Here is a 26398-nt window from a genome sequence, read left to right as displayed (position 1 = left end):
ACTTTCTTTTCTTCTCGGCCTCTGCTCCGGTCTTCGGGGATGCGGTCGGAGCCAGCCCGCGGCGGCGGAGCCGGGCCGAGACAGCCGGGCCGGGCTGCCTCCCTCAGCGTCCAGCCATCTTGAGCTCCCGGCAGCCGCCGCAGTGGCGGCCGGGGGTCCGAGCGCGCTCGCTGGAGGGTCCTGCAGCGTTCTTTCTATCGCTCGCTCTTTTTTTTTTTTTGGTGGGATTTTTAAGGGGAGGGCTGGTGGCCTCCCTCAGATTAGAAGACAGGGGAGAAAATGCCAAGTCCTGATTTCTCTCCACCTCTGCTCCACCCACCCTGGTTCTTTCCAAAAAATAAAAAAAGATTAGAATTGGAAGAAGTCGGCAGAAAGGCGAGCGCCCGCGGCCCCCAGCTGCTGCCCAGGCGACGCGTCCGGGGCGGGCCCGAGCCAGTCGCTCCGTCTGTGGGTCCGTTTGTCCGCCCGCTGCTTCTCAATTGGGGGGAGGGCACACCGGGCAGGGTCTCCGCAGCGGCTGTCGCCTCAGAGCTTTATCCTCAGATCAAAAAAAAGGGGGGGGGGGCAGGAAAAAAAAGCCCCAACACTCTCATCACAGCCACCTTCAGCCATCTTGCGCGTATTATTTCAGGAATAATCTGTTTAATAAAAATAGCTGCGTCTCTAACCCCCTCCCTCTCATCCTGGGCTCCCCGCCCCCTTTTAATAATAATCTCGATAATAAAAATGATCTGCTGGCGGGGCAGTCCACGGTTGCCTTTTTCCTGCCTCAGCTCGCTCGGGCTTCGGCTCTCCTTCCCCTAGGAAGGGGACGGGAGGAGGGGGCTCGCGGCTGGGAGTGGGGGGCTTCGTCCCTGCTGCCCGCCAGTCCGCCCTCTCTGCTTTAGTGGTGAGGAAAGAGAGCCCTCGCCACTACCGCGCTGTTGCGAGGACGGCAGTGCGGGGGAGGGGCCCCAATTCGCGGAACCGGCTGGAGGGGTGCACAGGGGTCCCCGATCTTCCCGCCACAGCTTGGCCTCGAAGTCTGAGCCCAGGAATGGGGAGGATACAATGAGCTCGGAGCAGAGCGCGGCGGGCAGGGTGGAGACGCGAGCGGACTGCGGTGAGCCGGGGTCCCGAGTTAGCGCGGAGAGAGGCGGAGGCAGGAGGGTGGTGTCCCTACATCAAGGCCGGTCCCGCTACTCTGCGAGGGTAGCGGGGGGAGACTGGGAGGTGTAGGCGAGGAGAAAGCAGCAGCACTACGGCGGCGCCTGTAATCAGCACCCGCTGGTTCTGCCCACCCGGCACTGGAGAAATAAGCGGACAGGGAAGGGGGCGGGGGGGCGGGGCGTATTGTCCGGAAGTGCTATAACAGTTGCTGGGCTCCCGGCTCCTCCCCTTATCCCTCTCTGGAGTTGGGGGCTGTTCCGGAGATTGTTCCTGCTATTGGTCTCCAAACTGAGACTCCGCCTCTTTAAGGCGGGGGCAACCCGGGGCTCACGTGATTTGCACTAACTTAGGTACATTAAACATTGGGGACGGAGGATGAGTTTCTCTGCTTCTTAAAAGGGAGACGATCATGCTGTGGAGTGGGACCACATCTTCCTAGGCCTCTTCACCCGTGTCTCCTTTTACCTGAGAGGGAAAGGAGGGTTTATCAATCGGCTCATCTGTTCTGATGGAACTCAGCAGCAAATTGCAAAGGTTCACTGTGCAGCAATTTCCCCGGTATCCTCAATATTTTTACCTAATTTTTTTTTTTTTTTAGATACTCTATTTTCGGCTGCCCAGGGCAGCATGTGAGATCCTAGTGCCTCCACAGGGATCGAACCTGTTCCCACTGCAGTGGAAGTGAAGAGTCTTAACCACTGGACAGCTAGAGAATTCCCTTCCCTACATTTCTGAGGCTCAAATCTACCAAACAAAATATGCATTATTAGTCTCTTCAATTTATAAGGAAATAGAGGCCTAAAAAATTGGAGTAAAAAAAAAATTGGAGTCAACCTGTCAGTTAACAAATGTTTAACAAAAGTCTCACGCACTAGGCATTTTTCTAGGCCCTGGGGATTCCCTGGAAAATTTGTACCCCAAAAAAATTTTTTTAACTAATTATGTAAGATAATTTCTGTGGCAGAGAGTAAGGGACTCATACAATATTCTCAGAAAGTGAAATTTGAGCTGAGATCTGAATATTCAGGAGGAGTCAGGGCTCCCCTGGTAGTTCAACTGGTAAAGAACCTGCCTGCAATGCAGGAAATCCCAGTTCGATTCTGGGTCAGGAAAATCTACTGGAGAAGGGTTAGGCTACCCACTCTAGTATTCTGGCCTGGAGAATTCCATGGACTATGCAGTCCATGGGGTTGAGAAGAGTCGGACACGGCTGAGAGACTTTGACTTCACAGGCAAGTGACAATCTGGGTGTGGCACATGCGCTTAGTCATGTCCGATTCTTTGCGACCCCGTGGACTGTAGCCTGCCAGGCTCATCTGTCCATAGAATTTTCCAGGCAAGAATGCTGGAGTGGGTTGTCATTTCCTTCTCCAGGGGAGCTTCCAAACCCAGGAATCAAATTGTGTCTTCTGGTTGGCAGGTGGATTCTTTACCACTGTGCCACCTGGGAAGTCCAAAGAGTGCTTCAATCAGAGGGAAAAACAAATACGAAAGCAATGAATAAAGTATGTTCCAGGGCAGAAAGAAGGCCTGTTGTGAGGGAGAAGCCAGGCAGGAACCAGAATACACAGTGTCGTGGTAAGGAGTTTGGACTTGAAGCTGGTTGTGAGAAGCTACTAGATTTGGGATGTATTTTGGAAGTAGAGCCAAATTAGATATGGGATGAAGAGGAATCAACACGTAATAGTAATAGAGTAGGAATGGGATCAAGATATGCTTATCACTGTATGAATACAGAATATTTTTCTGAATTTAGGATTTGGGCCTTAAGAAGAGCCTGGGTGGTGATGCCATTTACCCAGAAGGAGAGAACTGGAGAGGATTAGGTTTGGGTGGAGAGATTTTTGAATAGTTCTAAATTATGTTTGAATTGGTTTAGCTATCCCAGTGGAAATTCCAGAGGAGACAATTGTATATACAGACTCAGGGGAGGTTTGTGCTGAAGATTATGCATTTGAGATTCATGAGTTTGTTCTAAATGGTAGACCTGAGATTTAAGCCCAGTTCAAAATGACCCATGAGTCTGATCCTTTCATAAAACCAGAGAGCCTCTCTACTTTAGGAACTTCATCTCTTTATTCCTGATTGGGTGGCTAATATGGGTCCTTCAAGGACAGAGCATGTATCTTTTAGTACTTTGCATCCCCTTACATGGGAGGTCTTATGCTGAGTGAATGAACGCATGCATGCATGCATGCATATCAGTGAATAAACAAGGAGAAAGTGACTTTCAAACACGAATCTTTAATTCCTTGGTTGAAAGATGGTGCAAAGAAACAAAGTCTAGATTGGTGCATCCTTCTCTGGCCTCCTCATGAATGACCTTCAAGATAATCTAAAGGATTCCATTAATTTCTCACCGTTCTAGACAGCTCGCCTTGACCTCTATAACATCATACATCATGCTGTTCTGTCTCCTTATCTTTCTAAACACAGACTTCTCCAGTTTCTATCTCATAAATATTGACTGCCCTCCACACTCTTATGAACTCCCTCCTTATGAACTGCCCTCCACCTACACCTGCTCCCTCATTAACTCCTAAGGCTTTCAGTTCAGTTCAGTCCCTCAGTCGTGTCTGACCCCATGGGCTACGGCACCCCAGGCTTCTGTTTGCATCACTAACTCCCAGAGCTTGCTCAAACTCATGTCCATCGAGTCGGTGATGCCATCCAACCATCTCATGCTCTGTTGTCCCCTTCTCCTCCTGCCTTCAATCTTTCCAAGCATCAGGGTCTTTTCCAATGAGTCACTTCTTCACATCAGGTGGGCAAAGTATTGGAGCTTCAGCTTTAGCATCAGTCCTTCCAACGAATATTCAGGACTGATTTCCTTTAGGATGGACTGGTTGGATCTCCTTGCAGTCCAAGGGACTCTCAAGTCTTCTCCAACACCACAATGCAAAAGCATCAATTCTTTGGTGCTCACCTTTCTTTATGGTCCAGTTCTCACATCCACACATAACTACTGGAGAAACCAAGCTTTGATTATATGGACCTTTGTTAGCAAAGTAATATCTCTGCTTTTTAATATGCTGTCTTGGTTGAGCATAGCTTTTCTTCTATAGAGCAGGCGTCTTTTAATTTCATGGCTGCAGTCACCATCCACAGTGATTTTGGAGCCCAAGAAAATAAAGTCTGTCACTGTTTCCATTGTTTCCCCATCTGTTTGCCATGAAGGGGTGGGACCGGATGCCATGATCTTCATTTTTTGAATGTTGAGTTTTAAGCCAGCTTTTCCACTCTCCTCTTTCACTTTCATCAAGAGGTTCTTTAGTTCCTCTTCGCTTTCGGCTATAAGGGTGGTATCATCTACATATCTGAGGTTATTGATATTTTTCCTGGCAATCTTGATTCCAGCTTGTGCTTTATCCAGGTGGGCATTTCTCATGATGTACTCTGCATATAAGTTAAATAAGCAGGGTGACAATATACAGCCTTGACGTACTCCTTTCCCAATTTGGAACCAGTCTGTTGTTCCATGTCCCGTTCTAACTGTTGCGTCTTGACCTACCTATAGATTTCTCAGAAGGCAGGTTAGGTGGTCTGGTATTCCCATCTCTTTAAGAATTTTCCACAGTTCGTTGTGACCCACACAGTCAAAGGCTTTGGCGTAGTCAATAAAGCAGAAGTAGGTGTTTTTCTACTAAGGCTTTACTACTGTCTATATACTGATGACTCCCCAGTCAGTCTCCAGCTTAGATCCTCACCCTCCTGGTTGCAGATTCATGTAGCCAACTGTGCTCTCCACCCAGATGTCCCACAAGTAGCTTGAATTCAGTGTACTGGAAATGAAAACCTTCATCCTCTTCACTTCCCAACCTGCTGCCCCTTCAAGATGTTGGCAAATCCTGACTACTTCTTAACCTCTCCATAACTTACCACAAACTCTTGTCTATTTATTTCAGTAGATCCTAACTGGTTTCTGTTTCTGCCCTTATGTGAAAGTGAAAGTTGCTCAGTCGTGTCTGTCTCTTTGGGAATTCTGCAGGTCAGAATACTGGAGTGGGTAGCCTTTCCCTTCTCCAGGGGATCTTCCCAACCCAGGGATCGAACCCAGGTCTCCCACATTGCAGGCAGATTCTTTACCAGCTGAGCCACAAGGAAAGCCCCTGCTGCCCTTATATCCTGGAGTCAATTCTCAACTGAAGAGCCAGAGTAATCTTTGAAAAATGTGTCAGATTTTTGTCACTTTTCTGCTTACTCATCCAATGGCTTCTCACTTCCATCAGAATAAAAGTCAAAGTTTTATAATTGCCTGTAAGGTCCTACACAGGACCTTAAGGTCTGTGCAAGGTCTGGCCTCTGTGTAAGTAATCTACAGTCCCCTTCCTCATTCTGCTCCAGCCACACTGGCTTCCCCGCTGTTGTTCCTCAAGTATACCTGGTGTGTCTCCCATGCCCCAGCCCCCAGGCTCTTCACAGTTGCACCTCACTTTGTCTGAATCTGTCTTCCCTTGGATAGCCCTACTGCACCCTTCTTCCTGTCACTGAGATCCTTTGTTCAAGTGATGCCTAGGCCGTGAGGCCTTTCATGACCTCCAAATTTTAAAGCGTGCCTCTCCTTCAGTCCTCTCTTTCTCTTTCTCTGTTGCATTTTTTCTCCTTAGCACATAGCTCCATGTTCTATGTGTCCTACTTTTAAAAATGCTGTCTTCCATCACCAAGATTTAAGATCTGTGAAAGGACTTTTTTAATACTGTATCCCTGATGGGACCTCGCACACAACAGATGCTCAACAAATATTTGTTGTATCAATGAATGAATCGCATTCTCTCCATCCCTACTGCTTCTAGTCTAATCTAGGCTTGACTGGTCACCTTGCCTCCAATCTACCTCTCTTTCAATGCGTTCTCCACCCAGTAGGTAGGGGGATGATCCTACTGTGAAAGCTGGATGGCTTAAGCAATCTACTCTAGGCAATTTGAGCTCCACAGTTCCTGAGAAGAGTTTGGGGACTTTGCCCCTGTTGTTCTGTTTGCCTGGAGAGCTTTTCAAAGTACAGCACCCCAGCCCGTTTTGCCCAATTTATCCTTAAGCATCAGGTTTCAACTCAGATGTCACTTCTTGCAGGAAGCCTTTTTAAATCTCCCCAGACTGGGTTGGGCACCTTCTCTGTGTCCATATCCTGGCATGTGTGTGTGTGTGTGTGTGCTCAATCACTCTGTTGTGTCCGACTCTTTGCGGCCCCGCATACTGTACCCTGCCAGGCTCCTCTGCCCATGAAATTTTCCAGGCAAGAATACTGGAGCGGGTTGCCATTTCATACTCCAGGAGATCTTCCCAACCCAAGGATTGAACCTCGTCTCTTACATCTCCTGCATTGGCAGGTGGGTTCTTTACCACTAGCACCACCTGGGAAGCCCTTTAACAAAGTGGCATAGCCCTTTAGTAAAGCGTTAATGCTAACTAAGCAATTACTATGATCCTTACAAAAACTCTGGGAGGGACCTCCCTGGTGGTTCAGTGGCTAAGACTCCATGATCCCAATGCAGGAGGCCCAGGTTGGATCCCTAGTCAGGGAACTAGATTCCACAGGCCACAACTAAGCAGCCTGCATGCTGCAACTAAAAGCCAGTGCTGCCGAAATCAACACATAAGTGCGTATCCGCTTCTACATGAAGAAACTGAGGCAGAGCTGAGTTAGCTTGTCTAAAGGGAAACTGATGATAAGAGGTGGAGCTGGGGTAGCATGGCAAGCAGCCTTCCCCTTTTGTGGCCCTTCTTGCAATTGTTTCCTTGTCCGTCTTCCTCCCACTGCACTATGAGCTCCTTAAGGCTGGGCCTGGAGGAGTCTCCCAGCATACATCCGATGCCTGCCGCACGTTAGCTGAGAGGACAAGCTAGTTCTTACGCTTTCCACAGTGGTATCAGAGCAGCTCAGCACTGCTCAGATGGCCCTCTTCTGTCTTGTCAAGGTTGAGACCCCAGAAGCTCCATTCTCTTTCCTTCTGGTGCTTTCAGTACTGAGATGGAATGGGGGTAGCCACGGTGAAATTGGAAAAACAGAGGAACGATGTCACTTCTCTTCGTTCTCTAGCCCCAGTACGGCCACTGCTCTTGTTGTAGCCACGCGTTCCGAGAAACAAACTCACTCAGAAGGACAATGCAGATATGGAGTGCAGTTTAGTACACCGGCGGGCCCAAGGCAGAGTCTCCTCTTAGCCAAGGACCCCGACCAGCATTTGTGAAAATCTTTTATACCCCATGTGTATGTGTCTGAACCCACCACTCCAGATTCCTTGAGACTTACATAAACCAAGGAAAATACAATCCCAATAACCCCATCATTCACGTGCTGTGTGCTCATGTGCTCAGACAGTCAAACAATTAGCCAATAATCAATAAACCAAGGTTATACTCCAATAGATATAGAAAAATTTATGGCCTGTCTGGAGGAAGGGGTGATAGCATATGGTTTCTCTGAGGTGATGAGTAACATAGATACAATCTTCAAGGTTCCCCTGTCTGGAGGGGGTCTTATCCTTCTGTTGTTTTCATAGGCACTAAACACAGAGTTCAGAGTCCATTGGAAAGGTGGCCGAGCATGATCAGCATGAACAGGCCTAAGATGGAGTCCAGTCCAGTTCAGTTCAGTCGCTCAGTCGTGTCCAACTCTTTGTGACCCCATGAATCGCAGCATGCCAGGCCTCCCTGTCCATCACCATCTCCCGGAGTTCACTCAGACTCACGTCCATCGAGTCAGTGATACCATCCAGCCATCTCATCCTCGGTCGTCCCCTTCTCCTCCTGCCCCCAATCCCTCCCAGCATCTGAGTCTTTTCCAATGAGTCAACTCTTCGTATGAAGTGGCCAAAGTACTGGAGCTTCAGCTTTAGCATCATTCCTTCCAAGGAAATCCCAAGGTTGATCTCCTTCAGAATGGACTGGTTGGATCTCCTTGCAGTCCAAGGGACTCTCAAGAGTCTTCTCCAACACCACAGTTCAAAAGCATCAATTCTTCGGTGCTCAGCCTTCTTCACAGTCCAACTCTCACATCCATACATGACCACAGGAAAAACCATAGCCTTGACTAGACGGACCTTAGTTGGCAAAGTAATGTCTCTGCTTTTGAATATACTATCTAGGTTGGTCATAACTTTTCTTCCAAGGAGTAAGCGTCTTTTAATTTCATGGCTGCAGTCACCATCTGCAGTGATTTTGGAGCCCAAAAAAACAAAGTCTGACACTGTTTCCACTGTTTCCCCATCTATTTCCCATGAAGTGATGGGACCGGATGCCATGATCTTCGTTTTCTGAATGTTGAGCTTTAAGCCAACTTTTTCGCTTTCCTCTTTCACTTTCTTCAAGAGGCTTTTTAGCTCCTCTTCACTTTCTGCCATAAGGGTGGTGTCATCTGCATATCTGAGGTTATTGATATCTCTCCCGGCAATTTTGATTCCAGTCCAAGCATTTCTCATGATGTACTCTGCATAGAAGTTAAATAAGCAGGATGACAATATACAGCCTTGACGTACTCCTTTTCCTATTTGGAACCAGTGTGTTGTTCCATGTCCAGTTCTAACTGTTGCTTCCTGACCTGCATACAGATTTCTCAAGAGGCAGGTTAGGTGGTCTGGTATTCCCATCTCTTTCAGAATTTTCCACAGTTTATATCTACTACTGTGGGCAGGAATCCCTCAGAAGAAATGGAGTAGCCATCGTGGTCAACAAAAGAGTCCGAAATGCAGTACTTGGATGCAATCTCAAAAACGACAGAATGATCTCTGTTCGTTTCCAAGGCAAACCATTCAGTATCATGGTAATCCAAGTCTATGCCCCAACCAGTAATGCTGAAGATGGAGTCCAGGCCCTATGAATTCCTTCTTTGCTCTCATCACAATCCCCTCAAGGTCTCCCTTGCCCCTCAAGTTCTTCAGAAAGCTACATTTACACCAACCATGGACGCCCACCAGCAGTCTTCCTGCCCTTCCTGCATCCTGCCCTTAGCTCTCTCCTGAAGACTTCCTGCGCTGAGGAGGAGGGGCTGGTTAGTCTCTTCATACCCCCATGGAAGGGGCCCAAATGGCCTCCCCTCCCAGACCACATCCTTCCCTGCCCTGTGGTCTTGGGATGCTTCTCTCCCTTCTCCTGCCCAGTTGATTACCCCCCTCACCCCATGCTGGCCTCCCCACCTCAGAGCCTGGCAGGCTGGGTTGAGTCACTCATTTCCAGTACGCATTCGCCTTCTGGTCAAGCCAGTTTGGCAAATCTCTCACCATCCCCTGTCCCATGGCTTGAAGCCTGTGGGTCCCCTGATCCCCCAAGTAGGGTGTCTACCTGGAGGAATGTATAGGCTTTTGGAGGAGACATTAGAGATCACTTGGAAGATTCCTCTGTCCCTAAATCTAGGGATAGAGTCTCTGCTTCATGCCCAGGAACTCTTTTCTTTCCAGAAACAAACCCAACCTACTCCTGTCTCCCAGAGCCACTTCACAGAATCTCCCTGTTGTTTTCTCTGGGGCAGGAACGTCACCCTGACCCTGGGTCCTTCCAGGCTAGTCAGATGAGGAGGATTAGATAAGCACTCCGCCCCCAGTCTCCAGGGAGAAAGGGGAAGGGGTGTGGCCTGGGCCACCCCAGGGTAGTCAGCCTGGCTCCAGACCCTCCCAGCTCGCTGGCTCTGCCTCCCAGAGACTGAAGGCCCCAGACAGGACCTGCCCCACTGCCTGGGGTGGGGGTAGGGGCAGCCACAATTCAGCAGGAGGTCACAGAGGAAGGAGTAGTGACCTCCCCCTAAGGCAGGTCCCACAGATCCAGCTGCTTCTCAAGAGGACAGGGAGGGGAGCTAAGAGCCCTTCAGACAGGAGCTGACTCCTTCAGGTCCTACCCTCTCAAGCCACCCCCAGGACTCCTGCAGATCCTCCTGGGTGCTACGGCTCCATCCTGAGGACCAGAAGAAAAGGGCCCTGCTACTCCCCAGGATGGACAAGCAGGCCTAGTAGGAAGGGGAAGAATGTGTGAGGACCCAGAGCAGTCCTGTGGGGTCGTGGACCTGGGCTGGGTGCAGACCCCTCTCCTGCCTGCCTCTCGGGGCTTCTCCCCCTCTAGCACTAGGCTCTGCTTTGCCACACCAGGCCCTGGAGAGACAGGAGCTGGGCGATTCAGGGAAGGAAGATCCACCTGCCTCCTCACCCGGAGCAGGCCCAGGAGATCTCACAGGAAGGGTGGGCTGGCGTGCCAGTTCTGAGCCTACCCCAGGCCCTGGATTAGGAGGTTGAGTGTAGGTGGCTGGGGGTGGGGTTGGGGGTGGGAGTTGTTGCTGTCTCTTGCCCTCGCTGAAAGGGGCATAAGAACTCCAAACTGGGCTTGAGGAAGGCCTGCCTTCCCAGGGAAAAAGGTTTTGTTTTTGTTTTTGTTTTTTTTGGTGAGAGGAGGGGAGGAAAAAAGGCAGAAGAGAGGGTCTTTACCCACTCACTCAACACCCCAGACTGTTCCACCTCCTACCCCCTTGACCTTAGAGGAGTTCAAGACCAATGAGAGAGCCTGTCCCTGTGAAGTCATTTCTGCATGACTGAAGAGTCACCGCTGCGTGATCCTGCTTCCTTGGCACCCCTTCCACTCCCAACATCAGTCTTCTGGGCCTTTCCACATCCTGGCTTCTTCTAAGAGGCTGAGTCCAACCCACCCCTCTGCCAGGGCCCCAGGCTTTCCGCTCCCCTACTCCAGGCAGCCAGAAAGGAGCACAAGATCCAGGCACTTCTGCAAATACGTTTAATGCACTTAGATTACACAGAGGAAGAGGGGACAAGAAGGAAACGACATCTAAGTGAGTCACCCAAAAATTCTTACAAAAGTCCCAGGCTGGCTGCAGCCCCCAGGAACCGAGTCACCACTGACATTAGAAACTAATATAAAATTTTTACAAAAGTCTGCTCATTGCAGCGTTCAGATACTTGTACAAAAGGAGGGCTCTTTCTACAGGACTCCTGACTTATAACAGGGACCCAGGTACCTCACTTGACACAAGGACCTGGAAGCCAGCGAGGAAAGACAACCAGATAAAAAAATACAGTCAAGGGAATTCTCTCCTGGTCTGCCCCATAGGGGCGGACCTGCAGGTTTCTCCCCTGTTCTCAATCTCAAAACCCAGTCCCAAGAACTTGCATTAATTTTTTAAAACATGCTAGCCCTTTAGATTCTTCCCAAGGCTTCCCAGACCCTGCCCTGAAGCCTCGCCTCTGGAAGAGAAGGGCAGGAAGAGGCACCAGCTCCCCAGGCAGACCTGAGACCCTGCGTGAGCTTCTCCACCCCCACAGAATGGCAGCTGGGGCCGTGGGCCTCCTGCAGCCCACACTGGGCCTGAGCAGCCGCGGCTGTGTCCACCTTGTGTTGCCAGCAAACAGCATGGAGGAGCCCCTTCCCCTCAGAAGCTTCAGTCACAAGGACATGGAGGGACAGAGTAGGAAGGGGCAAGCTTCTGGGAAGCCTATGTAGGCAGATGTAGGGAGGGAGACTTCTTAACCTCCCCAACTTACTATGAGGTCAGGGTTTCCAAAGAGCTACGGAGAGGGAAAGAAGGGGTCCATCTAGTGAGTGCCTGCCATATGCCAAGTGCTGTGCTGAATGTGCCCCCCAGTCTGTCTTGCTTTATCCTCAATGAGGGTCTCCTCTCAGTGAAGAGTCCCCTCTGGAAGGCACCACCACTCAAGGGAAAGAGGTCTGGGCAGAGATGGTAGATGCTCTGCCACTCCTCTGGAGCCAAAGCATTGTAGGGAAAGGAGATGGAGGCTGGTCTCAGCTGAACCTTGGAGGTTCCCAATAAGAGGAGGGGCTGGGGTAGGGGTGGGGGGAGGCAGGAAGGAGCCACAGGCTTCACAGGCTTGTTGTCTCAGAGCTCACCTGCTTCCCTTTTGCCTTCTGTACTGACCACAAAACTTAGCTCAGAAAATACCCCTCTGCCCCGATGCCAAGCAGGCAGGGTAGAGGCAGGTCCCCAGAAAGAATCTGTGGAGAAGCAGGTCAGGATGGCAAGGAAAGGAGGCAAGTCAATGACACCTCTTTGGCCACAAAACATCTAAAGACAAGAGTTTTCAAGGTGGGGATGATGTGGTGGGTGAAGACCAGGAAATGTCCTTCTGGAAAAGTCCTCAGAGCAGAAGGCACAGCTGCTGCCAGCATCAGGTCCACAGGGTTTCCCACCTTTGCTGCGTTGGTGTGGGTGGGGTGGTGGTGGTGGTGGTATGTGTCTCCCAGATGCCAGGCAGATCTGCCTTGAAGCTCTGAGTTTGATGGCGCTAACCAGGTAGCCCTGAGAGTGTAAGCAGAGAAAGAGCCAGACCCGAATGGCCCCTTGGAAGTCCAACAGCCTGGCCACCCTCGTGGCCCCTGAAGGCAGCTCTTTGGCTGGATGGCTCATCAGAGGTGCCCTGTGCCCTAGGGGGCTCCTCGGCACTCCTGGTGGTGCCCATGTGTGTGGCGGTTGCAGACAAGGGCAAGGCATGTTGTCTGTCTGTGTGGTCCCTGACAGACAAAAGCACTTTGTTGTGGGAGAGCCAGAAGGGTGGTCTTGTAATTGCCATCCCCAGAGTTAGGGGTAAGAGGGCCTGAGAGGGGCTTGTGATTACAGGTCAAAAGTGAGAGACAACCCCAGAAGAACCCCCAAACTATGGGTCAGAGATAGGCTGGCTATGAGACAGGAAGACCGGGAGATCTGCAGTACTGGAGTGAGGAACCAAGGACCAGAGGCCAGGATGCCGGAAAGGAGACAGGACAAGCGGAGAATGAAGGATGAGAAATGAATCAACACAGAAATGAATGGAAGGCATGGAAGGCAGTAGAGTGCAGTGTTTGCAAAACTAATGTGAAAGACATGTGAAGAGGTTGATTCTTCTGTTTTTAATAAGTCAGAGTCCTGCAGCCTGGAGGCTGGGAGGCCCAGTGGATGAGGAAATGGGATAGAAGTGGCAAAGAGCTGGAGACCCAGGCCCTGAGTGGCAGGTGGGGATGGTCTGTGAAGTGCTGAGCTTCGCCTGCTCTCAGGCAGGCCTGGTTGGGAGGAAAATGCCTAGAAGATGAGGCTGAGGTCACCAAGTCTCAGAGACCCTGATGATCTTGAACTCTGTGGGAGCCCAGTCCACCTGGGAACCAGCAGCAGCCCTTCCTGGCCCCAGCTAAACTGGGCTCCAGGCTGCATGGGGGAGTGTCTCGGCTCCCCCAGGCCTGGCTGGGAAGAAAAGCCTCTGTGCGAAGCTGACTCCTCCGAGGCCTTGACCGGCAGGCGAACACCAGCAGCTTTTCTGGTGGCGGCTCTGGGGGAGACGGCCCCAGGCCCTTGTCTGTGAGAATGAGAAAGTTCATCTGGAAATAAAGTTCTGTTTTTTCTTTCTTAAAAAAAAAAAAACATATTTACATGGCTTCTGGACATCTTTGAAGAGCAATAAAATACCATCCGGTTTCTACAAAATAAAATAAGGAGGAAGAAAACCAAACACGATCAAAGGAATCGTTCCACCGCCAGAAGAGCTTGACTACCGAAGGCTTCCCAGAGTTGAGCTGGGCAGGGTAGGTGGCTGCTACACCTTCCTCCCGCTGGGCAATGCAGCAGAGGGTAGGTGGGAATGAGGCCTGTCTCCACCTGGGGGCACATCAGAGGTCCAGAGGCAAATCTCAAACCAGAATCTGTGGTGGCAGCAGGAGGGGAAGGTTGACATTTGCCCAACTGCAGCCCACTGGGGCCCCAGCCTGGTCATGTGGCTCGGCCGGCTGCAGGTGCGGAGACCCCCCCGAGCTTCAGGTGAGGGGGAGCCCTGCGGCCTGTGCAGGGCATCCCAGCGGGCTGAGGTGTAGGGGCTACGCAGTCATCCTCACACTTATCCTTGTGTTTGCAGGAATCTCGTTTATGCAGTTGTTACACTGGAGTCACCGGGAAGCAGCTGGGCTCGCCCTTGGCCCCTGCAGGGCCAGCCCAGGCTAGTGCAGCGGGCTGTCGAACACCACGTCGGGGAGGATGGAGACTTTGAGCTTCTTTTCTGGCCAGCTGTACTCTTTGGGAAGTTTGAACTGTGGAGGGGGCAACAAGCACAGAACCAGAGGATGCACGGTTAGAATCCACTGCCTTCTTCCCACACTGCCTAGAGAGGCCAGGACCCTCACCCAGGCCCCGTCTCCTGGGTGCTGGGGCAAGACAGACCACCAGTTGGTTGCCTGGCTTCAGTCACGAATACTGAACCAGGTGAGAGGCTGGGATCCACTGCTGACCCCTCCTTCCCTGCACCCCGGCCAATAATTAACTGGGCTTGGAGGAGGCTTGTTTTCTGACTCTTTCTTGACTGGGCTGACCTCCCTCCAGCTCACTTCCTTGGTTCTGCCTCTGGCCACAAGCATGTAAGGAATCTGCTCCCTGAGGCCCCGGGGCTAGAGGATGGGGGGGCAGGGGAGGGTGCAGATGCTACAGGGAAGTGGCTTGAGGTCTGGAACTCTGCGGTCCTGTCCCTGCCATGGCTCCTTTCTGAGGCTGGCAGGGAAGAACGCTGGAACCTGCCCTCTGGAGCCTTTGCCAAAGGGTCCTAAAGGAAGGAGGCCCTGCCTTGGCCTTGGTGGGAGTGGAGAAGCAGAGCTAGTGTGGTCTGAGGTGACTTCTTAGGCCTGGTGCAAACTTGAGAGGAGCTCCCCACCCTGCTCCCCCTTGTTCATCCTCACAAGCCTCCCAGGGTTACCAGCCTGAGAGGTGCTGGCAGTGGCCAAGGAGAGCCCAGGTTCTTATGACCCGACTCCCCGGAAATCACTGATTTGCCTACAGTTTTGTTTTTCAAGCTTCTGGAGAGGGGTAGGGGAAGAGACTGACATGTGCCCTGTGTATACGAGGACCCTGCATGGGGCCAGCAGGCACACAGCTGGTGCTCATAGATGCTCCCTGATTTAGGAGCAGGGTCTGCCTTTCAGGTCTCCTGCTAATCTGGGAGCAAGCTGGGAAGGAGGGAAGAGCAGGGCCCTCAGCCTGCCCAGAGCTGGTGCTAGAAGAGGACGGCCTGACACTGCCCGGCTGGTTCCCTCTCCCTCCCTCTTGATGGGGGACTGTCCAAGCCAGGACCAAAGTGGAGAGGAGGGCAGGGTGTGGGGACAGCCTTGGACAGGAAAGGAAAAAAAAAGTCATTTTTAGTGACCTACTTTACTAAGCTCCTTCTGGCTCCTGTCCCTCCTGCCTGGCTACCCCCCTTCCACCCCCCCAGCACCCGAGCCGAGAGCAGCAGTCTGGCACCGTGCCGTCCCTGTGCGACATGGCCTCTCCGGAAGCACTTCTGGGCAGCCGGCTCTGGTCTGACTGAATGGGAGCCGGACCTCAGGGGCTGGTGACTTGTGGGGGTTGACTGGCTGGCACAGACTGGGTACTTAATGACTTTTGAATGTATAAATGAGAAGAGAGAAGACATTATCCCACTAGGGGTGACCTCAGGCTCTGAGGAGTTCCTGTCCATCTGGAGACCTGGACAGGCCAGTCCTGCCCTGTGGATGGTCCTCCGCCCTGTGGATATCCGTTAGAGGCCTCTGTGTCCAGGCTGACTGGGTCCTGGCTGAAAGCTGGCTCCTGCCTGGCCTCGCTCTGGCTTGGAAGCCTGGCCCCTAAGAGGTGAAGGAGCTCTCCCCAAAATACACTTCCGGGCAGAAAGGGCAGAAGGGTCTGTCTCTGCCCCCGGACAGGGGAGAGCCCAGAAGAGCCCTAGAACTATCAGCGTGCTAATGTTCCACTAACCTATCTGGGCAGGACTGTGAGGCCAGGAAGGCTCAACCCCGCTGGGGTGCTGCTTGGTAGGAGGCCGGGGGAGGGGAAGGGACTTTCCAGGATGAGGTAAGTCCCCACAAATGAGGATGCCGGGAACAAGGAAGAAAAACAAAGGGGATTGTGGGCTCCTCTCCTGTACCCCAGCGGAGTAGCCAGGGCAAGCACAGGCCCCCACCTGGCCCGCAGCTCGTCTGGGCCTGGAAGAGGCGGGCCTAGAGGGGAGTGCTCGCGGGCAGAGGTGGGAGGGAGAGTGGCTCCTGGGTGGCCTGAGGCTGGAGCAGGAGCCCCTCGCTGCCCACCAGAACTCCTCCATGGAATGTTCTCTGGCAGCAGGCGTGGGCTTTCTGTTCAGAACCTGCCAGGGAACAGCAGGGGCTGAGGAGAACTCTGTACTAGCCTAAAGGCCCTGGCTGCCTCTTCAATGAGATTCTCGGGAGCTGGCAATTCAGATAGTTTGCTGGGTGTCCTCACAAGGGTTGGGGGTGGGGCAGGGGGAGGTTCAGGGAAGTGAAATAAAGCCGTTTAACATCTCCAGGGTCTCCTTTCCAGCCTCTCTGCACACGTCAGAGACAGACACAAGCACACACTCAGAGACTCCCGGAGCCTGGAACCTGCTGTCAGAGAGAACCAAACAGCTTACTTCCTCTGGAGAAGTCAGATCTTCTAAGTCTTCCAACATTTTCTCTACAAACTCTTCGGTCAACAGAATCTGGGAAGAAGGCACAAGACAGGCTTTTATTATTATTATTTGTTTAAAGTATATGGCCTTTTTGCTAACTGCCAAGCTCTAGACCTCTGTTCAGGCCATGGAGGAGCGATGAGCCCACTGCGATGTGTCCTAGGACCAGGGCAAGTACTGGAGGCCTAGCCCTGACCGTCACCCCCAGCCTGCCCCCACCTCCCACCACCACCTGCCTACAGTATCAGAGGGACTGGGGCAGAGAAGGAAGGACGTCCAGCAGCGTAGGGAGCAGGGCGAGGACGTCAGGAGACACGGCAGTGCTGGTCCCAGGAGGGACATGAGACGGGGCAGGGAAGGCCGCAATTTGGCAGTCCGGGCACCCTGCACGTTGCAGTATGGTAGAGGGGAGACAGAAAAGCTGAAGGGCAGAGGAGAGTGACTCCAACATCCCCCTTGTTTAACAAGGTTCGTGTGTTCCCCCAGTCCTACTTGGGAGGACAAAGGAATCTGTCAGGGTTTGGAATACAAGCCTTGCCTGGAATCTGGAAATGCCCTGGAAGGTACCTCTAGGAATGTCTGAGCTGCGCCAGCCTCTCTCATTTTACCAAAGGGAAAGGGACTCCTCAACTCCCATGTGTAGTGTCTACCTCTTTTCAGGCCCCAAGCTCCCAAAGCCCTGCCTTGCTAGCCCCATTCAGCCACTGAGTCCTTCAAGTTTTAAGAAGCGTCTTCTCCAGGGCACCTCCCACCTATCCCACTTCACTGCTCCAGTCTGCTACCTTGTGGCTTCACGCTTGCTGTTGAGAACAGCCTTGCCCCTCTGTTCAGGGGCACAACCACCACCCTCACCCATGTGTGTAGTCAACCACGCATGTGGTCAACAGCAAGGATACCCAGGACTTCCTCAACCTGCAGGGCCCTCTTCTCAGCAGGCCCCTCTCTTCAGGCCAGTCCCACACTGGGCCCAGGCTAGGCATGTCTTTCCTCTTCCCAACCTGATCCTGTCCTCCACCCATCTCCTCCCCATGCTGGTCCATGGGGCCTCCTGACCTCTGCAGCCGACCCTTCTGTAACCCCAGGCTGTGGCTCTCCCCACCTCTATTTTGCTTTCTCCAGTAGCCTCTGAATGCCCCTGGGTGGGATGTGGGGACAGAGGAAGAGAAACAACAAGGTGAAGACCAAGATACAGGAAAAGTCCCCTATGACAAGGAGGAGGATCCAGGACTTGAGAAAATACCAGCAGGTTTCCCCAGGGAATTGTCCAGTCTGATAAGAATATATGTCTCAACATTTGGAATAGGTCAGTGTATCAGACAAAGTGGAATGGCAGAGGAAGGAGGGCAAGCAAGCAGGCTCACTAGGCACTTCACAGGATGGAAGTTTCCAAAGGGAGGAAGTTGACTGGGTGGAGGTGTGAGCAAGGGATGAGAAAACTACTCCAAGTGGGCAGACCACCACACCGGGCACTATGCTAACCGCTCATAGAGCTTATCTCCTTCAGATGAGGAAACTGAGACACAGATAGGTTATGAGATTTGCCCAGTGTCATGCAGCTTGTGAGCAGCGGAGAAAAGATCATGTCCTGGCCCTTATTTTTTTGGCTGAGCTGGGTCTTCACTGGGGTGGGCAGGCTTAATTGCCCCATGGCATGTAGGATCTTAGTTCCCCAACCAGAGATTTAACCCACGCCCCTTGCACTGGAAGGCGGAGTCTTAACCACTGGACCACCAGGAAGTCCCCATGTCCCAGTCTTGTCTGGACTCTAAAGTTAGTGCGCAAAGCAGAGCTTCCAAATCCTGAAGTCTAACCCTCACCGCATTTAGTCGTGTATTGATTCTTCCAGTCACCTGCCCGTCAACCTACTTGATTCCAGAAGCATTCCCTGGGTGCCTCTGCTAGGCCTGGCCCTGGGTAGAGCCCTAGGGAAACAGCCATGAAAGCAGTCCATTCCCCAGCTGGACAAGCACCTTCCTGGGGTCAACAGGGAGCCAAAGGTCGTCTCCTTCTCAGGTACAAGCCCCCAGTCAGGGACAAAACAGCTCCAACCACCAGCCCGTATCTCCTCACCAGCTTCTGTTTGAGAAGCTTAGGCTTCAAGTCGAGACAGAGACAAAGTTTGGACAGGCAAAGCGAGTCTGTGAGAATGTCCACCTGAGATGCCCCCTCCCACCTTCCTCCTGGCTCCCTAAGCTGGGACCGGGTGACTCCTCTCATGGACTACTGGGGCGCTGCCAATGCCCCTGATTCCAGCTCCCACAGCCGGAGCCTCTGCTCCTCTTGCTCTTATCCCAGGGCCCCCACTGCCCCCCCGCCCCCGCCCCCCAAAGCCTGGAGTCTCTCGACCAGTTATCACCAGTCTGCTTGAGCAGTACAAAAGTCATATTCACATTTTGGGAATTTCCGGGGCTTGTTGCCATCTCTGCAAATGTGAGCACAAACACAAGCATACCTAAAACCCAATTATATTACAATGGCTCCAGTCCGGGCCAGGCTGAACTGATTTCTAACCCACAAATACTTGGGAGGGCGGACATTTCTGCCAGAGAGGTAAATAGGCCTGGGACTGTAACTAGGGCTGGGGGTGAGCGGGGACGGAGGAGGGTTCACAGGAATAGTGACCACACAGAGAGACTCCAAAGAGCTGGAGAAATGGGAAAAATAACCCCAGTAACAGGAGTTCACTCCTAAGCCAGTTCTTCTGACAAAAGCGTGGAGTTGGTGGAGAGAGTGTGAGTTACGGTGGCTTTCGGTAGACCAAAGTGTACCAAGTGTGTACTATTAATATCTGTGTGTGGACTCATTTTATACTCAGCTGGGGGAGGGGATGGCAGGACGAAAAGGAGGGACAAACCCTAGTGGCTCCTCAATTTTCACTTTTGGTGACTGGCTGGTTCCTGCTGGAAATTTCACATTATTTTAAAAGAATTGAATGGGGAAAATTATACACGAGATCTGCATGATATTAAGGGTGACATTCCCTGCAAAGAAACACGACAGACTGTCATAGCTCCAGGCACCTAATTTAATTCCCTTTGGGAGTTAAACCTTAGAAGCTTGAATTGAACAAACAGGCCCTGTTCTTTGTATATTTCAGACCTGGAGCTGAGAATGTTAACAGATCCTATCAACAGGACACTGGAGATAGACAGCCACGACGCAGCAGCTTCTGGATGCTCTCACAAGGAACAGACACGCCGTTGTGATGCAACTGTGGGAAAAGCCTGTGCAGTTCTGGGACTTGGGACTCTTGGAGCTCCCTGGGTCCCCATGGAGCTGCCTGGCTCTGCCACAAATAATAATAAGAAGGGTTATGAGAATGACAGCAGTAAGGATAACACCGCCAGCAGCAGAAGCACCAGCGCCTCCTCCATGTGCCAGGCACAGGGTTAAGTGCTTGACTGGTATCATCTTAGGGCCATCCTGTGAGGAAGGTAACCATCATTTCCACTGTGCAGACGAGCGGGTGTCAAGACAAGTCAAGTCTGGACTTTAGAAGAGCAGTGACCTGACATCATGGTGGTAGAAGATGCTCTTTTTCTGTCTGGGGAGGGCACCTCAATTCTAGAAGCCTCATATACTCAGAGCTGACTTCTCTTCTCTGCTGGGGGAGGTGGAAGTGACTCTGGCTTCAACCCAATGGCCTGGAAAACCAGCAACACATCTCCTGGCCACCTGCTCAGCTCAAGAGGGCTGGAACCCTCGGCATCACAGACATGCAGCTGTTCAAAACCAGGTTGGCCAAGTGGAAAGGAAGGCAAACCATACCCCAATATAGTTTCCAATGGGGCAGATTTCCAGGTCAGCTTGGTAAACGTGCACATGAGGCGACAGTTGCTCCAGTCCAGAAAACAGCAGTAGAAATAATACAAATACTGAAACAGCACTCACTGATGCTCATGATCACCAAGAACTGGGCTTAAGATGCTTATGTTTGTGCTCAAACAGCCCTCAGAGGGAGAAGACGCTCCAGTGACGGGGGAAGCCCCCCAAGCAATCTGAGAAGAAACTCCCTGGTGAGGATTTTGAAAACCTGGAGATACCAGGCACCATCCAGACCTTCTGAATCTGAGTAGCTCAGGCTAGGTCAAGGGATCTGCATTTTAAAAAGGCAACCAACCCCTCCCTGCAGGAGATCCTGGTGGAGGGTACCCTGGGGAAACACACTCACAGGGGCAGTGGGTCTAGGCACAGGTTTAACCAACAGGGATGAGTTAGTGGCTGCAGCTCTCCCACCAGCTCTGACTGGTAGAGCTGTGAGGGGGGCAGTGGCTCCCTGCCCCCACTCTCAGGCTCCGCTTTTGATAAAGGAGAGGGCTTGGAACACAGGCCAGCAACTTACTCCGAGGCGCTCACACCCAGTGCCTTAGGATAGGCTGGCTGGCGGGTGAAGACGGAGGATCGTCAACAATCTTCCCAATTCCCCAGGCCCCGGCAAGTTCCAGAAGGAACCTGAAAAGTGATCTTTCATCGTGCCTGCCCTGAGCAGGCCTGGCGGTGGGGCAGGCAGGGGCCCAGCCACTGCAGATCTGATTCAGATGTCTGCGGTCAGTGATATTTCTGAGTCTGCAAACAGCACTGACAATGCCCACTCCTTCCCCTCGGTGTGACAATCCGCACTTTGTCTGGGGCCTTGTTTGCTCTTCGTGTTGACACGTTGTTCTTGCTTCCCAACAAGTTTGGCTTTCTTTTTCCCTCCCTTTCCTTCTCTCAGGGAAGGAAATGTGTTGTTTACAGGGCAGGGCCTGCCAAGGAGCTACTCTGGCACCCATGATGGCAGGGAGGAGGCAGGGACCAGGAAGCCATCCAGTCTGCGTCCCCCCAACACCAACAGGCCGGACAAAAGCTAGACAATAGCCTGGAGCACCCCCACTCCCCACCCCCAGGCTCAGGGGCAGAGGTGCGGGTGTGGCAGGTACCGCTGCAGCAGCCGCACAGTGAGGCCGCATTCATCTCCTGTTCTCGGTGGGTGGCGAAGGGTTGGCTGAGGTGGCCAGGAGCGGGCTCAGACTTCTGCTCTGGCTGGCAGCTGGTGAGGGCACGACAGGCCCTCTCAGTCCTCTCTCCTGTACCTCCCCAGGCACAGTGCTGGGACTGAAGCCCTATGGCTGTACCTGGGACAACGAGGACCCTTGGACAGCCAAGCAAAGGTCTTCTCGGATTCCACGTTCACCAGTGGAAGGAGAAATAGCAGAGGCAAGCAAGTGGAGCTGCACAGGGCCTAGACCAGGGTTCACCAAGTGTCTTCCACACAATGTCCAAATGGGTGCGTGGGACAGGAGAAGGCTGAGGCTTGTCCACAGGGTGGGGGGGTGAGTCAGCCACTGGGCGAGGAGCAGAGCCTGGCAGTGACTCCCCAGATCTGGCCTGGAAGCCCACTTGAACAGCTGTTGGGCGTCTTCTCCCAAGGCCCAGGCCTCCCATCAAGGCTGGCAGAGAATGGCTGGGAAAGGGGGGCCACCTGGGTGAGCCGTCAGACACCACACAGCTGAGAAAGCATTGCAGGGCTTAAAAAAAATATTCTCATATTTGGTGATGTGACCTCTGAGTGACCTCTGGGGCCGACTTCTCCCCCTTCAGATCAATCTTGGCTGGGGATGGATGAACGACTCAGCTCTGGGCCAGGCTCCCGCTCAGACTAACAGCCCAGTGTTGACAGACTCAAGGGAGAGAGGCTTGTTAAAGCCACTGGGTTGAGGAATGCTGGGGGAAGGTGTGTGCAGGAGCGACGCTGGCAGGCCTCCCCAGGTCCAAAGACCCTCCTGTACTCCTCTGGAGCTGGCTGACAGCATTCACCATCTCAGCAGAGATAAAAACAGCCAAGGGTAGGGCGGACAGAGGAGTCTGGTGTCAACCTCCGGAAACTGAAGAGCCTAAGGAATTGGAGGATTCCTGCCTCTCCAGTTCCTCCAGGAAGCAGGGAGTGTCCGCTGTGCTCACTCTGGGGTGGCAGGCAGCCCTGCCTTTCTGTGCGCCAGGCCTTGACGTTCCTGGGGCTGGAGAGATGGGGGGGGGGGGGGGGGGGGGGGCGGAGCGTGGACCTGGAGAAAGGGGGCAGCCTCTAGGCAGGTGCCAGCCCAGGAGCTGGTGGGTGTGGGGGCCTGTCTGGGGCTGCTCCAGAAACCCCGGAAAGGGCCCAGATTCCCTCACTTTCTGCCTTTCTCTCTCAGGCTCTCCTTTGTCATCTTCTCCCATGTGGGGTGTCTCTGCCATGCCACTTCCCCAAGAGATAGCAGGCCTGGGCTGGAGGCCAGAACAAGGTGCCAAGGCTGGGAGCGAGGGCTTCCAAGGCTGTTGAAGGCTGATGCAAGAAAAGTCATCCTAGCCCCTCCCAATTCATCTGGGACCAACGGAGAGTGTTCCAGCAGCAGCCAAGAGAACAGAAGTCTGGGTCTCCGCAGTCCTGGGGCTGCTGCATTCAGTTCCTTCCTGCCTCCCTGCCCCCACAGGCCTGGGCACACAGGGGCCAGGGAGACATCCTGGAATCCAGAAGCATGAGGGAGAGATTCCCATAGGAGGTGAAGGCAAGTGTCTCTGCTGGGGTCTCCCTCCAAAGGGCCCAGTGTCTTTCCTGGCCCAGTGGACGAGGCCTTCACTGGTGACCCGGAGCCTGACCCCAGACCTCCAGGAGGTCCTCAGACTCCCAGCGAGACAGGCGGCCCCAGGGGGAGACTGAGAGGCCCACAAGTAATTACAAGCCCAGGTTCCCACAAGCCAGGGAGCTGCCTGTGACCACAGTGGCAAGACCCTAGAGAGGAAGGCGGGCTGATGCTGGCAGTCAGATGCAGAAAGTGCTGACTGCTTTGGGGGTGGGGAGACGAGGAGGGCTGGGCTGGGGGCAGGGGCAGAGGGTTTCCCAAGGCTCCTTGGACAGGGCCTGAGAAACCCCTTGGTGAATTAGGGTGCATGCTTGGGGAGCGGGCCCCAGCCAGCCTTCCCGGGAGATCCCCTGTGAGCTGGCCCCCGTGGTGGACCACGCTAATGAGCCCATAACACAGGCCTTTGATTAAGCAGCTCCCAGCACAGCGACTTTATTGAAACATGCCGAGGCCAGCGGCTGGTTCCCACCGCTCCGGTTCCCCGGGCAACAGCGCCTGGGAGGGGACCATGTGCTGGGAGTCAGCGGGGCGAGTGCTCGAGCTGGCTGAGGGGCTGCCAGGGAGGCGTAGGGGAGCTGAGCTGGGAGGAAACCCCAGCAGCTAGGGAATCAGGGGCTTGGGAACCAGGGTTGGGTCCAGACCTTTGGGGGGAGTGAGGAGCAACGTGACATGTGCTGAGCCCTCTGGAGGCCCAGGTCACCAGGCTGCTGAGAACTGCAGATGCTGACCCCCTACCTCCACCCCAGGCAGGAAGATGTTCCAGGAGGGATGGCGGGGCTCCAAGGACAGGTTCAGAGTCTAGCACGTCAAAGGCAACTGGGTGGCACTTATTCTCGAGTTGGGGAGGCTCTAGTTTCTACTTTCCCAAGAAAAAGTGCTTAACCTTCAATACGCAAAGCACTGAGGACACTTCTGCTGAGACCTGTCAACACACTGTCACCCGCTGGGGATGATGACCTCTGACCTGTCAGGGGCAGGGTCTCCTGCATGGTCCACCCCTCACTCCTTCCCAGCTCTGTGCCGCCCCTGCTTTCCACTTGTTCCGGGCTAATTTCAAATGCTATACTTCAGAGCTTTTCCTAAGGTAACTACCAACACCACATGGACAGAAATCTAATGTTACCAAGTGGGACTTTTTAAATGTATTTATAACTTTATGGTTCAAAGTAAGTTTGTTATGAAACAGTGTGATAACAACAGTGGAAGAAGGCAAGATAATTTATGGAACACAATATCCCTAAAGCCCTGGCTTCCATTTCTACCTCAGCTTAGTCTTGGGAGTCTGGTTGGTATCCTTTGTTTGCTGTTTGTTTTAATTAAGGGTTAGTATTTTGGTGGGGAGGGGGAGGGAGGAGCTAGTCTGAAGAGAGAGACACACACACACACACACACACACACACACACACACACACACACACACTAAAAGCATGCCTACATTAATGGTAAATACACTTCACAGACCCCCCAGACTGGCCTAAACCCACAGAACCAGCAAAATTCTCTTCCTCTCTACTGTAAGCCCCCTGCCCACTGCTGCCCCCCACTGCCCAGGACACACCACAGACAGGCAGAGTCATCTTTTACATTAGGGTCAGATTCCCTTTCCGAGAGGTAAGGTGGCGTGTTCCTTCTCCCATGCCCCCAACAGACAAAGTAGGATGCTGTTCCTCCGCTACATCTGGGAGTGGGTTGGACCAGGCCAAGCACCCGTTAGAGACCTGGGCAGGGTGGGGATTGGAAGGAGGCCTGTGGCTGTCAGGTCTGGGTACCCTGCTTGGCAATGGCCCGAGGCTGTGCCCAAGCCAGAAGAGCAAAGGAAGGACAAAGTGTTCTGGAAAAAGCCAGCAGGTTTGCACTGAGAAGCTGGGTGTCCATCAGGAACACAGGAGGACCATTAGATGAGAGGGGGCAGGCTTGGTCTGCTGAGACCTGCCCATCACAGCCCATTGCACGGTCCAGGTTCAGATGCCTACTTTCTAGGTATTCTGGTGGGCTTCCCCATATAGCGGAGAGTGGCTTCCACAATCCCTCCTGCCCTGCTACACCCCTCATTTCCTGTACCTTGGTTTACCTGAAATGCAGAAAGTCGCACATCCCTCAAAACTGAATTTCTATGGCAAACAGAATTATCCACAGCCAGAGCCTGGAAAGTTACCATTCCTGTCTTGGGGGACAGGGAGAGGCCAGGAAGTGCTCCTAGAGCTGGTGGGCTAGGTGGAAGCATCCACACACGACATGGCATCTCACCACTGGCCTCTCAGGAAGGCACCCCCGGAGCTTGCCAAGGGAGGACAGGGAGGTGGTGGGCACAGGAAAGGAGGCAGGCAGAAGAGAAAGAGCCTTCTCACTTGTAACCAGGGTCCGTGGGCTGCGTAAGGGTGCTCCTCGGTGGCAAAGGCGCCTTCTACTCCAGTGGAGACAAAGGTGATGGCCATGTCTCCTGTGATACTTTTATATGTAAAGTGCCGTCCGTGCAGGAGCCTGCCCCTGGGGGTGGGAACGTGAGACAGTGAGAGGGGGCCTGGCCAGGGCGCTCGGGGGCTGTGGGGGCTACGCTCCCGGGATGGGGTGCCTGGAAAATGCCCTCCTGACTGACCACCTGCCCACTAACAGGGGACTTAACCAAATATGCTCATCTCAACACCTCCCAAGAGAAGCCTCTCATGAGTTCTCTACTGTCATCCTTCCGAAGTGTTCAAGGCTGGCAGACACCAGAGCAGCGTTCAGAGGGGCTGCAAGGGGAGAGAGGTCCACCTCTTCTGTGTCCTGGTGAGGAAACTGAGGCCAGAGGGGCCAGGTAGTAACATGCCCAAGGTCAGGGCCAGAGCTAAAAGGGGGATCGGGCCCCTCTTTGTTTGGAGGGTGGGGATGAAGAAGCCCCTAAACAAATTTCCCATACCCCTGGGTGATGGCACGGCGCCCTCACAGCACAACCCTGTGTCTGGTCCACCCACTCCCAGGCCTCTTGTGAGATTTAAATGGTTACCAAGTCCATATCTTTAAAAAAGGCTGAAGCCAAGTAGGGTCACTCTGAGAGAGCCACAGAAGTTATTGTTAACCCCCAGTCTGGAAATAACACCTGGGGGAAGGGTGGGCAGGGGCAACTTGTAGGGACAGAGATGTCAGTCAGCAAAGGAAGCAAACCCTGCTCCTGGCTTCCTCAGGCTGCCTCAGATTAACCCTTCACCAGCCTAAAGGTCCTGAGCCTGGGCCGGAGAGGGAGCTGGGGGAGGAGGTGGTTGGGCTCCTGGT

General features: G+C 53.2%; 1 protein-coding gene across 2 annotated transcripts in view; it reads right to left on the bottom strand.

The window, feature by feature from the left end:
- Positions 1 to 10879: 10879 nt before the first annotated feature.
- The window catches only part of SUFU (SUFU negative regulator of hedgehog signaling), a 110103-nt gene continuing 94584 nt past the window's right edge, over positions 10880 to 26398 (bottom strand). For both annotated transcript variants that reach the window (XM_052660694.1, XM_052660695.1), the window contains exons 10-12: positions 25495 to 25633; positions 16509 to 16577; positions 10880 to 14148 (exon numbers count right to left, since the gene is read on the bottom strand). In XM_052660694.1, the coding sequence (XP_052516654.1) occupies positions 14059 to 14148; positions 16509 to 16577; positions 25495 to 25633 (298 nt within the window). In that variant the 3' untranslated portion in view covers positions 10880 to 14058. The remainder of the gene's footprint in view (positions 14149 to 16508; positions 16578 to 25494; positions 25634 to 26398) is intronic.

This window comes from Budorcas taxicolor, chromosome 23 (assembly GCF_023091745.1).
Source record: "Budorcas taxicolor isolate Tak-1 chromosome 23, Takin1.1, whole genome shotgun sequence".
In the NCBI taxonomy this organism is placed as follows: Eukaryota; Metazoa; Chordata; class Mammalia; order Artiodactyla; family Bovidae; genus Budorcas; species Budorcas taxicolor.
The sequence above is the reverse complement of the archived record's forward strand: the minus strand, read 5'-3'. Positions and strand labels throughout refer to the sequence as shown.